Source organism: Mytilus edulis, unplaced genomic scaffold (genome assembly GCF_963676685.1).
Source record: "Mytilus edulis unplaced genomic scaffold, xbMytEdul2.2 SCAFFOLD_2001, whole genome shotgun sequence".
Classification (NCBI taxonomy): Eukaryota; Metazoa; Mollusca; class Bivalvia; order Mytilida; family Mytilidae; genus Mytilus; species Mytilus edulis.
Genome location: NW_027268010.1, coordinates 1 through 11,852, shown reverse-complemented (window position 1 = coordinate 11,852; position 11,852 = coordinate 1). Strand labels below are relative to the sequence as shown.

At 29.9% G+C, this 11,852-nt stretch overlaps 1 protein-coding gene across 1 annotated transcript; it reads left to right on the top strand.

The window, feature by feature from the left end:
• Window positions 1–326: 326 nt before the first annotated feature.
• LOC139506605 (uncharacterized) lies at window positions 327–11,479 on the top strand. Its single transcript, XM_071295495.1, has 13 exons — window positions 327–418; window positions 3,044–3,200; window positions 4,075–4,157; window positions 5,114–5,233; window positions 5,798–6,064; window positions 6,682–6,738; window positions 7,136–7,210; window positions 7,748–7,813; window positions 8,264–8,350; window positions 8,829–8,894; window positions 9,809–9,853; window positions 10,365–10,452; window positions 11,260–11,479. Exons 4-13 carry the CDS (start codon window positions 5,117–5,119, stop codon window positions 11,331–11,333), a joined length of 942 nt encoding a protein of 313 aa, XP_071151596.1. The 5' UTR covers window positions 327–418; window positions 3,044–3,200; window positions 4,075–4,157; window positions 5,114–5,116; the 3' UTR covers window positions 11,334–11,479.
• The last annotated feature ends 373 nt before the right edge of the window (window positions 11,480–11,852 follow it).

Below are 11,852 nucleotides of genomic sequence, written 5' to 3'. Positions count from 1 at the left end.
ATGTATTAAATATTTATAATAATGTACGATATGAACGCACAAAAATGATTACGTCAATAAAAAAAAAAAATTACCAAATAGACAACACCAGAGACATATATACAAAGAATCTCTGTGTGTATATGTCTCTGACAACACTGAACGATCTAAATTTATAAATATATATTTCTATTAGATTCTAATATCTGATTAATCCCTTGGATTTGTAAAGTAAGTCTTGCAAGGGTCTTGCAATACAAATCCTCGATAATCCGGAACTCCATGGCATTTCCCAACAGATTCTAAAACTATGTATTGACATTGACTGGTTTCTCTCTCGTCATTTTATTTCATATCCGTTACTTATACATCTAGGTGCCCAGATTAAAAAACTGCCGAAGTTTTCCAATTCTAGCTGCGTAAGTCAGTACAGAATACAGTAAGTCAGAAATAAATTATCAAAAGGACTTTAAAGAGCCACGGATTTATAGCCGGCGGGTTTATGGGAAAAGGGGGGGGGGGGCTTTTTTGGGGAAAAAAATGGCTGCTTATATAATCAGTGACAGAGCGGGCCCCCTCTTAGGTCAGTCAGTGGGCCCCCACTTATGAACATTCCTGGATCCGCCACTGATAGCCATTTAAACTAAAGCAGAGCCCATACATCATTTGTACATACAGGTATTAATATTTGTGATCTATGATAAAGAGTTTATATAAATATATAGACTAGTTAGTCCAAATAATTCTGCCGTTTTAGTACTGTCTTTCGATAATACAAATTTGGACACCTTCTAAAGCAAAATCAAAAATAGCCTTTCTCGACAGCATAATAATTTGGACTAGTAGACTAGTATGACAAGTTCACAATCACTGACACAGGGGTTGAAATCTTAGCAATAAATGTATAATATAATAACAAGCACTTAATTCTATCCATGGGAAGGTCCACTATCAATATATTTATAATTCTATTTATATGGATAGTCAACCTTCCCATGGATAGAAACAACTTGAACAAATGCCTATGAGGCTATGTGTATAAATGTAAAACTCTACTTTACAGTAGTTGAAATAATTATGACATTTGCCAAGGCAATTTTTATTTTTTTCTGTGATGCCATCCTACAATGACGTCTGGCAAGGCTATTTTAATATTTTTCTGGGAGGCCTTCCTATGTCGTAGGATCTAAGAAGGTGTCGCCAGAAAAAAAGAAAAATAGCCTTTCAGACATCATGATATTTTGGACTACTTGTCTATCACAGTAGAGATTCTCTCAAATCAAAGCTCTAAGTACTGTGAGGGGGTCTCATTGTTGGGGGTTCTGATCCCAGATCCAGCTCACTGTTTTGTCAAATGCCCATATCCCACTTACACTATGTATGTTAAGCAACTTTCATTTTTTGTAATTACATGTCCTGCAAGACTCCATTTCCTGTTTTTCACGGCACAATAATTTGCATTTCACGTGTCATGCCTACACAAAACCCATTAACACAGGTCTTGCTTAGCCCCAATGAGACCCACTTGTGATAGTTGAGTTTGGAATATTTATACACCTTTATTGCTAAGATTTTAATTCCAGTACTTTGACATAGCTGTCATGATTGTTGTCTTCTGCTATTTAGAATATAATACCTGGGCAGGTATGGGGAATCAACAATTATTTTTCCCTGGCCTAAGTAACTTCTAAACAAACGTTGAGATTTACGAAGGTTTTATATTTATATAGATATAAAATCCAGTGTTTGGTCACTTTCAAAATATGCATTCGTTTACTATGGTTTTATATTAGATCATTTTTTTCTATCTCATATTACATGTATTAATTGGTGAAAAAAAATTATCATTTCTTTTTAATCTCATATTAATTTGCGATTTTTTTTTATTAATTAACAATACTCTTTTCCAATACAAAGTGATCTACACTTTCTGAAACATGTCAATACTTAATGTTATGTGAAATCTATTAAGTGGGCATTGCTTATATTAATCTTTCTTTTTAAATATAGGGTTTTGCTATTTTTATTATGCCCCTCCTACAATAGTAGAGCATGTAGAGGGACATAATGTTTTCTGGTTTGTGCATCCGTTCTTTTGTCAGTCTGATAGTCTGTCAGTCTTTGTCTGGTTTCAGCTTAAAGTTTTTGGTCAAGGTAGTTTTTGAAGAAGCTGAAGTCCAGTCAAGTTGACACTTTGTACACTTCTTGTTTATGATATGATCTTTCTAATTTTAAGCCTAGGTAGACTTTTGACCCCAATTTCACAGTCCGCTTCACATAGAAAAATGAAAGTTGCGGTTTCAGGTTAAAGTTTTGGTCAAGGTAATTTTTGATGAAGTTGACAATGGTTGAAGTTCATTCAAATTAAAACTTAAAACACATGTTCCCTATGGTATGATCTTTCTAAGTTTAATGCCAAATTAGATTTTTTACCCAATTTTACGTTCCTTTGAACATGGAAAATCTGCCTTTGAGAGAAGCATGCAAATTTATTTTTGTTACTGTACTTGTTTTCTATTAAACTAATAGGAGAAAAAAGTTAAAATAAAAAACATGAAAAATACAAAAAACACCTTAAATTACATAAATGGTTTAAATTATACAAAAGTTAAATTTTAGTACAGCTTATTTAAAAATGATAAGAAGAAATATAGTTACCAATGAGTTAAAAAAAGAATGTCAAGTTTGATGCAAAAAAATGGGATGATTTTTCTACCTTATCATAAAGTAACAACTAATAGTGTAACAAATGAAGTTAGTTAAGAAATAAAAAAGTGTTTTGCTTGATTTTTTGTAACCTTGAGTCTTCTTTAAGAGCAAGTTTTGATCATAATCATGATAGTATTAAGGTTTTTTGAAAGTTTTAAAATGCAACCAATATTATACATGACTTTATTTCAATTTTGTCTGAGTCCTCTACTTGCATACTGGGTTATATTGATATGAGTAACATCCTCCCCAGATATTCAAATAGGTTAATTTGGGCAGTTTAAATTGAGGGCATGGTCACATGCTTATTTAAACAAGTTGAGAACATCTTTTGATTATTTATTTTTATCTTCAGGCAGAAGAAGAGATATTGGCAAGCCTCCCCTTGCACAGATACAAAGCTGTAGATAAAACCTTTTCAAGTTTGGAAAACAGGAAGTCAAGATCCAACTTTCTAACAGACCTTCACGATACACTTGACAGTTTACACCTACAGTTTGCAAGATTAGAAGGTACTTAGTTTATTGATTAAATGAATAAGATTGTCCTCTTATACAATGGATTATACACATTTCATTGACCTTTGTGACAAATATATAAAAAGAAACAAATTTTTGCATTATTCAGCATTTTGATTTTTAAAAAGTTGGTCTTGTCCTGGTGAGATACTGTTCTAATTTCTTTAAACAAAGTGAATTAATTAGGCTATATTTAAAATATAAAAATAAGTTGATATGAATTAATGAGACAATCTTCCTCATCAGACCCAAGAGATCCAATGTTGTAAAGTAAGCAACTATAGGTCACTGTACCACCCTCAAAGATGAGTAATCCCGATATCCCTTAGCATAAACTTATCAGTTGGGAACCAGAAAATGTAAAAAAATTAAAGAAAAGATTTAGGAATAAAACAAACACGATCTTCAACCAGAAACAGCAATCAATGTATAACATGTATAACATGCTCCTGACTAGGGACTGGCACATACATAATGTCAGAATCCGTCCCTAATGCGTGGAAATGACATAAAAAGTTATTAACTATAGAATTAGTTGAAAAAAAATTAACAATGTTGACTCATCAGACCATAGGACTCATTTAAACCAAGGAGAACCAACTTTCCCAAAAGTGTTGTACAATTTAAGAAAAATATTGATCACAGAGCAATTGCTGAAAGCATTTGTTATGTAAATATTTAAAAAATATCATCTTGTGCAAATCTAAAATATATTTATTTTAAGAAATGAAATAATTATGATCTCTTATGGTTTTATAGCTTCTTATATGTTTTTTTGTCTTTATTCATGTCAGGATTTTAAATGTGTAGAGTTTGAGCCTTCCTGTTGATTTTAAATTTGGAATTTGATTATTTTTGAAAATTTTAGATGACATACCAGCAGTCAATAGTAAGCCTACACAAAAGACAAAGACAAAGTTTGTCCATAAGAGTCTGCATGAAGAACTTAGGGTGAGTACTAAATTACTTATTTTATTGACCACCCATGATAGTGATGCACATGATGTTAATTAAATATTAAATGTTATTTATGCCCAAATTGATTTTTTTTTAAAATCTAATACAATGGTCTATTAAGTCAATAAAATATTGATTAAAATTGAACTTTAAAAGTCATTCTGTACAGTAGTAAAACTGTTATTGTAATTGCCCTTGTAAAGTGTGCCCTGGTACATAGATATAGGAAGATGTGGTGTGAGTGCCAATGAGACAACTCTCCATCCAAGTAACAATTTAAAAAGTAAACCATTATAGGTTAAAGTACAGCCTTCAACACGGAGCCTTGGCTCACACCGAACAACAAACTATAAAGGGCCCCAAAATTACTAGTGAAAAACCATTCAAACGGGAAAACCAACGGTCTAATCTATATAAACAAAACGAGAAACGAGAAACTCGTATATATTACATGAACAAACGATAACTACTGTACATCAGATTCCTGACTGATAGTCTGCTCCCCCATTTCTCTACGATGGTTTCAAATTGTGTGTGATAGTTGTGATTTTCTTATCAGGTAGAAGTTGAAAATACTTGTCAATGAAAAGGATATTAACAAACTTTAATAGATCTTTAATAAGTTTATCCTACAAAAGTAATTGCAAAGTTGTGTTTGTTATAGGATTTTTATATTAAATTTGCATTTTGATATAGCTAATGTAAATTATTAGTTCAATTTCCAATAAGGATTGACATAACTTAAGAGAACATTGCAAAATAAAGTTTTTTTCTTTATTTATTGAAACTAGGTCCATGACAAGCATTTTTAATTACAGAGTAAAAAAAATGATAATACCAGCCTGGATGTGATAGTTCACAATTAAACAATGAGTTTTTTGCCATGAATATGAAGGTATTAAATGCCTTTGTGTAGTAATGTAGTACAAATTTCTGAATTTATATTTTAGATCATGAGAGAGGCTCATCCAGAATCAGGTGCAGCAACAAGACAAACTTTTTTAAACACCTCTAACAGACTGTGGAGAAAGAAGGTGATGCCTCTTTTAGGCTTCAACCCAGCAAAGCATGTAAGTTTGAAATACAACACCAATAAAAATTTCCATTTGGATATCTGGATTTGTTAAAAAAAATTCGACATTGCAATTTCAATTGTATGAAATGAACATGATGTTTAAACCTTGAAAGGATGTGGTATGATGATGATGATTGCCAATGACACAAATCATCACAAGAAACCGAACAACACAGATATTAACATCTTAGTATGAGCCACTGTAGGCCTTCAATAATGAGCAAAGCCTATACAGCATGGTCAACTAAAAAACTTTATTATATAAAATCAGCAACCATGCTCACAACATACCAGAATGCCATGTGTCCAAATACATGCTTTTTAATAATCAATATAATGAAATGTAGGATAGTGGTTTTATTGAAATAGGAAATAAATTGAACTGATTGTTCGCATGTTAATGATAACTTTTTCAGCAGCATGTAGAATAAACAGCAATGTTGTGTATAAGAACATGACTTATTTACTGTTTTGAATAAAAATAGAATGTCTTACAGAACTCGGTAGATCCTTTAAATGTAATGATTTATTGTTGACATGAAACCCATTTTAATTCTAGGAAGGTACGTTTGGTGGTTCTTTCAAGGAACAGATTTACCTGTCAACCCTCCCAGAGTGCTGTTTTGACCTGGTTATAGATATAATCAACTCCCATGAAGCTGGTTTGCTGCACCAATCCAATAGAAAAGAGACTACCATCAAACCAGGACTTTTCAGACATCTTGTCAGCGTCAAATCTGAAGTAGTAGTTCACAGACATCTAAGTCAACTGAATAGCGGACTAGTCAATCTGCCAGAGTTTCGTCAACAGACCAAAAATATAAAGGTAACTTATAAGTAAAATGAAGAAGAAAAACTGATTTAAAAACAACAGCATTCTTTTTTTTGTTAAATAGGATGTATTTATTTTGATTTATAACTTAAATATCAAAGATCATAAATTGCCCCTGTTATAATAACAATGATAAAAAATGTTGCATATTTTCTTTTACCATTTTTTTTAAGTTATAAACATCAAGTTACCCTTTTTGTGAAGCAAAGTGCAAATTGTTTTATATCTAAAAATCAAATTTAATGACAAAAAATCAATCAGATGTTTTTCCCTGATCAGATTAATGTTTTTTTTTCAAAATTGTGAATTTGACTAACGTCTTGTTGTATGAAAAGTTTTTATCATTTAACAAACAATTGATTCAGTGCAAATAAAACACTGAAAGGTTGTTATAACCTATTCAAGTTTGCAAAAGATGAAGCAATTTTTAAATTAAAGAATTGAGTGAATTTTTTGAATTATAAAAATGTCTTTAATTCTATACAATCTCTCCATAACAGACAAGGTTCAATGTCCATTTGAAAATGGTTGACTGTGGTAAAGATGTTGGTTAATTTATAAATAGCTTAAATTTCTTTTCAGTCAATATTGATTTTTTTTTCATCTTTCAGGTTCAGTCTCAGAGTCAAAACACCACATCAAATGGACCAACAGTGAGGCGTTTACAGGTATGATATATATAAAGAGATGTGAAATATTTAGTAAAATTTAATCATGTATCAGGTTAAAGACTTTAAATCAATAGTTATTTTATAAAGAATTGACAAGAACACAGAATTAAAAGGCAAAAGCCAATTTTGTATTGTATTAAACCAGTGTAAAATTCCTTAATTGGTCAAGGCAGGACAACACCTCGAGTCAAAAGGCAAAAAACGAATTAGAATTGTTTAGAGTAAAAAGTCTAATAAACTCTTTTTTTTTGTTACCACATATCCAAATTAATACTATACCTGTTAACATTTATTTGAGATGGAGACAAATTTATAATTGCAACAAATATTTGAAATATCCGAATCAATACATGACTAAATGCAACAGATACATTAAATTTGGTTTTTTTTGTAGAATGAGATTCTCCGGCTCAAGTCCAGAGTTGAAGAGTTGGAAGAGTTGGTTGAAAGAAATCAAATACCAGATCAGGTACTTTTTTTTTTACTTTGTGTGCGATTGTCAGTCTATTGTCTTTCACATCTGTTCATACCAAAATAAAGGACAGAAACTCATGTTTGCTCAATAAAAACAACACAGTAGTGTTTTATTATAGATAAATTCTCTGTTAGACATAAACCTAACAAAACAAAAAAAATAACGAACATGTAGAGGCTTACAGACAGTCATCAACAAAGTAATATGCCAAGCTTTAAATTGTATTTTTTTTTTAATTTATAGGATAACATAGCAAAGTGTGTTATTTAACTATTTTACCAGATAAAATACATCAGTTTGCAAATTTAGATGTATAAATACCACTTACTTTTCAAAAACACTTGTACCAACTCAATATGAAACTGGTTCATAGGCTTTAGCAGTTTGAGCTGTTTTCAATTTGATGGATATAGACACTTGATGAATTTAGGTTGCTTTTCTAGATAGCTCTTTGCTCATATGTATACACTGAAGTAACATCACAAAATAATATATATTGAAACTCTTTTAACATGTTAAATGTCTTTGTAGGATGTGTATGAATTTGAAGACACTGACTTCTCACTCAGAGAACAAGATGTGGAGGATACAATTCAGGTAAGCTTTACATTTGTCAAAGTTAAAATTTGTTAAATCATGATAATTGTAAGAACTTAGTATGCATTTATAACAAACATAATTAACTGAAAGTCTCGACGTTACAGTACACATTTTTATGAACAAGCAGATTTTGAATATTTAAGGTGCTGATTGACAAGTGTAAAAGACAATTTAATAATCTTGATTTAAGAAAACAACTCAACACCAGTGTTATGCTGAACCATTATAATGACCCCTAAAGCCCTGACTAGTTTGATGTTCCTAAAATAATATTTTCAATCAACATTTTACTTTATACATTTCACAAATAAATATAAATGAAATTTAAATTTCACATCATTACCCTCATCCATTCGTTTGTACTAACAGCTGATCTGACAATATAATACTTTTCTGATAAGAAGTTTTGTTGCATGACCTTTAATGAGAATGTTTTTTGTCTTTTAGAATGAAGAGTTGGAGTTGGATGTCATTCCTGATACACCAACAGGTTCACAAGTTCGAACTATTCCAGAAACACCATCCACTTCTAAGGTATATTATCTGGTTGAGATGCCAGTAGATAAAAGTAAATGAAACATTTAAATGTGTTCGCTATGGTGCCTTAATTTTTTTCTTGTATCACTTAACAATTAAGCTTTTTTTTTTAATTTGGTTTTCAGTTTTAGCCACCTAATCAACTGAAAGAAAAGACATTGTGTAAATTTCACCTCAAAGTCAAGGAAAATACGGTTTTATATCCTAAATCGAGACCTTCAAATTTGTATAATTGTTTTTTAAGCAGTTTATTCCGTACAATAAATGTAAGATTTTTAGTCAAACATATCTGAATTTGGTTTATTTATGCAATATATAATTATTTTGCACCTTTTAATTGCAAGAAAAATATTTTGATCAACCTGGCAATTTGAATCTGGATCCACTTTTAGACAGAAGTTATAAACTTTTGACAACATTAAGTCAATTAACATCCTTAACATGACTGATTGTTAAATGGAACAATTTATTTTAGGCAACCAGTAGCAGAAAAAGAAACAAAGAAGGAGAGCTTCTAAACATCCTTGACAGACTGCGTGAGGTATGAATGCAATTCAATTCAATTCAATGTTTTATTTAAGTCTCATCTCTCAACAAGTACAATCAATCTTTATACATTGTAAAATAACACTATATAAAATGAGAGCCATTCTATACAGAATTATAAGAGACTATTAAAATGCTTAGATAATAATAATACATAATACGAAATAAAATTCTATGTACAATATATAAAATTTCTACGTCTTTTTAAAATTAATTGGCAGGTTTTGGCACACACACGAATCATATTTACATCTGAGAATAAAAACACGAACTTTTGATTATCATCCAAAGTATTAAAATTATCATTTAAAATTTTAGCAACATGATATAAATGGTTTCTTAAATCGTCATAAAGAGGACATCTTAATAAAACATGCGCTTCATCTTCAATAAAAACTTCACATATGCGTCATGCATGGTTTTAGTTATTTAAGCTAATTGGATCATAATTTTAATAATTTCATGCAAGTTGAAAATTGCAATATTTATTTAAGAGTTCATTGATTATTTTCGTCCATTAGAAAGTACTTCATTTAGGATTACCAATATTAACCTATATGCATACATTTAAATAGAAATCAACCATTAAGCATCTATTAAATATAAGTAACTTTTTTAGTATAAGAAAAGTCATAATTCAACAAATGTGGATTGTTGACAAATTTAAAAAAGATTTACTGATACAAAAAGATAAGTCTGTGATTCAATTTAGTTTGTTTATACTCATACATATGGAAATATGGTTATATCAGTTTGCAAAATCATCTCATATTTTGTACAAGATAGTCAGATGACAATAACAAGTAATCATATTGACTTTCTCTTTAACTTATTTAATAATATCACTGGACTCTTAATATGAAAATGTTATGACATATTTTTACATTTGTATTTATTTTATTTTAATAGCGAGCTGAAAAAACACAAGAAGATGAGCAGACAGAAGAAATTCAGGTAATATAATTTTTAATTAATTTCTCATGATTTATGAAAACAGAATATGTGGTATGGATGCCCATGAGACAACATTCTACCAGAGACCAAATTACCTAGAATTTATAGCTTGTATTGATTTTTTCAACCAGAGATTCTTTTTTCTTTCTATTTATTGTAATCTTAAACATAAAATCAGCAAATTTTTTTGTTTGTCAATTTAGTATTAATTTTGTTTTTCTAAAACTATTTTTGATCTAACAATGTCCAGCATTTACACTTGCTTACATATCTAGACAGATTAGCAGAGAGTTGTCTAACTCTGATCTCAGTTTAAAATACACATTTGTATGGGTTCTGCTGTGTGTAATTTATACACTATTGAGACACTACAAAACTTCTGCAATGTCTTCCACAAATATGAGAAATTCTTTACTATTAATATGCATTTTACCTTCAATGTTACTGCATAACTTTTCTTTTTAACAGTTTTTGTTTGTGAAAATGTTTAAAATAATTTTATTGTTTTTAGGTTTATTCCAAAGGGGAAAAGGTGTCTGCCTATTATACCATTGATAAGAAATGGTATGATGCTGTTATAACTGCAGTTTTAAAAGAGGGTAAGTTATTATTTTTCATTGATATAAATTTACAAATAAAATGTGGTAGCAATACAAATAACGAAATGCATGCTGTCAGTAGATCATATTTTTGTTAATAATTTGGGATATTGTCAAAATCCTTTTATGGATTGATATTTTTATATTACAAATGTTAATGTCCATTTGCAAATACTTCAGGCATATTGAATAAAATTGAAGTTTACTAAAATGAAACACCGTAACTGCTTGAACTTGTCACCATTTCTTCTCACAATAATATTAATAATAATATGTAAATTGTAATTAATTTCAATTTTTTTAATTTTTTTTTTGTGTAACTGAAGTAGTGTCTTTTTAGTATATGTATCACAGAAGTTTACATTTGATAAAAAAAAAGTGCTAAGCACTTTCACAATAAACATTGTATTAACAAATAACCTGAAAAACAGAAAGCGAAGCAGTTCTGGGCAGGACAGAGGAGTCCTTGATTTTTACATACCCCATTTGCCAAGAAGAGTACAAAAGGATGAAATCATAACTCCTCTTATCATATAACATTCTTTTTCAAAAGCATTTTCAATTACACCTTGAAACCTTGATTTTCATATAGATATGTCCTTTAAACTCAAACATGAATACTTCTAAAAGATGAACAAGCATACAGCTAATAATATTAATATAAACAAGATGTGGTATGATTGCCAATGAGACAACTATCAACAAAAGGCCAAAATGACACAAACATTAACAATTATAGGTCACCATACAGCCTGGAACAAGTTGATATCTGTTTAAATGTAAATATGCTCTTTTATTATTTTACAGGCTATCGCATCAAATATGTGTTAGATGGGTTTAGAGAAGTGATCAAGGACACTGCATTGTTGAAGAAAATGTGAAAAAGTGTATAAGAACTTATTCTGAAATGATGTGCTATTGTTTATAGTGACAAACAAGTGTTAGGAGTAATAATTTATTTATTTATTTCTAAGTTTAACTTTTTATGTGAGTTTTTGTTATATCATTCAGCTATCTGGATGGTTCTTGATGCAATTTTAAGAAGTTTGACAAAAGACTGTATTAGGAATTATGTGTTATTGTTCATAGCGACAACAAATGTTTTGATCTGTTTTTAAAGAGAAATAATTTATTTATTTATTTATTTATTAAAATGATTAAACTTTACTTTCTTATGTGTTTTTGTATGTCACCAAACAGCTATGTTGTTTCTTAAAGTTATAAAACCTGCACTTTATGAATGAGATTTATCCAATCTTTGTTTATTTGTGTGTCTGTCTGTCAAGTTAGTCCAATAGATATATTCCAGAACATGATTAACAAAATGACATAATAATTGGTTTGCTGACTGAAAGGGATGATATAACCAAAATGTACAATCAAGATCTGTACAACCCATA

What these genes read in the sequence shown, in the direction of transcription:
- LOC139506605 (XM_071295495.1), top strand. Translation starts at nt 5,117, where the DNA reads ATGAGAGAGGCTCATCCAGAATCAGGTGCAGCAACAAGACAAACTTTT. An exon ending in GCTTCAACCCAGCAAAGCAT is followed by an intron (nt 5,234 to 5,797) that starts GTAAGTTTGAAA and finishes TTTTAATTCTAG; the next exon opens with GAAGGTACGTTTGGTGGTTC. An exon ending in AAACACCATCCACTTCTAAG is followed by an intron (nt 8,351 to 8,828) that starts GTATATTATCTG and finishes AATTTATTTTAG; the next exon opens with GCAACCAGTAGCAGAAAAAG.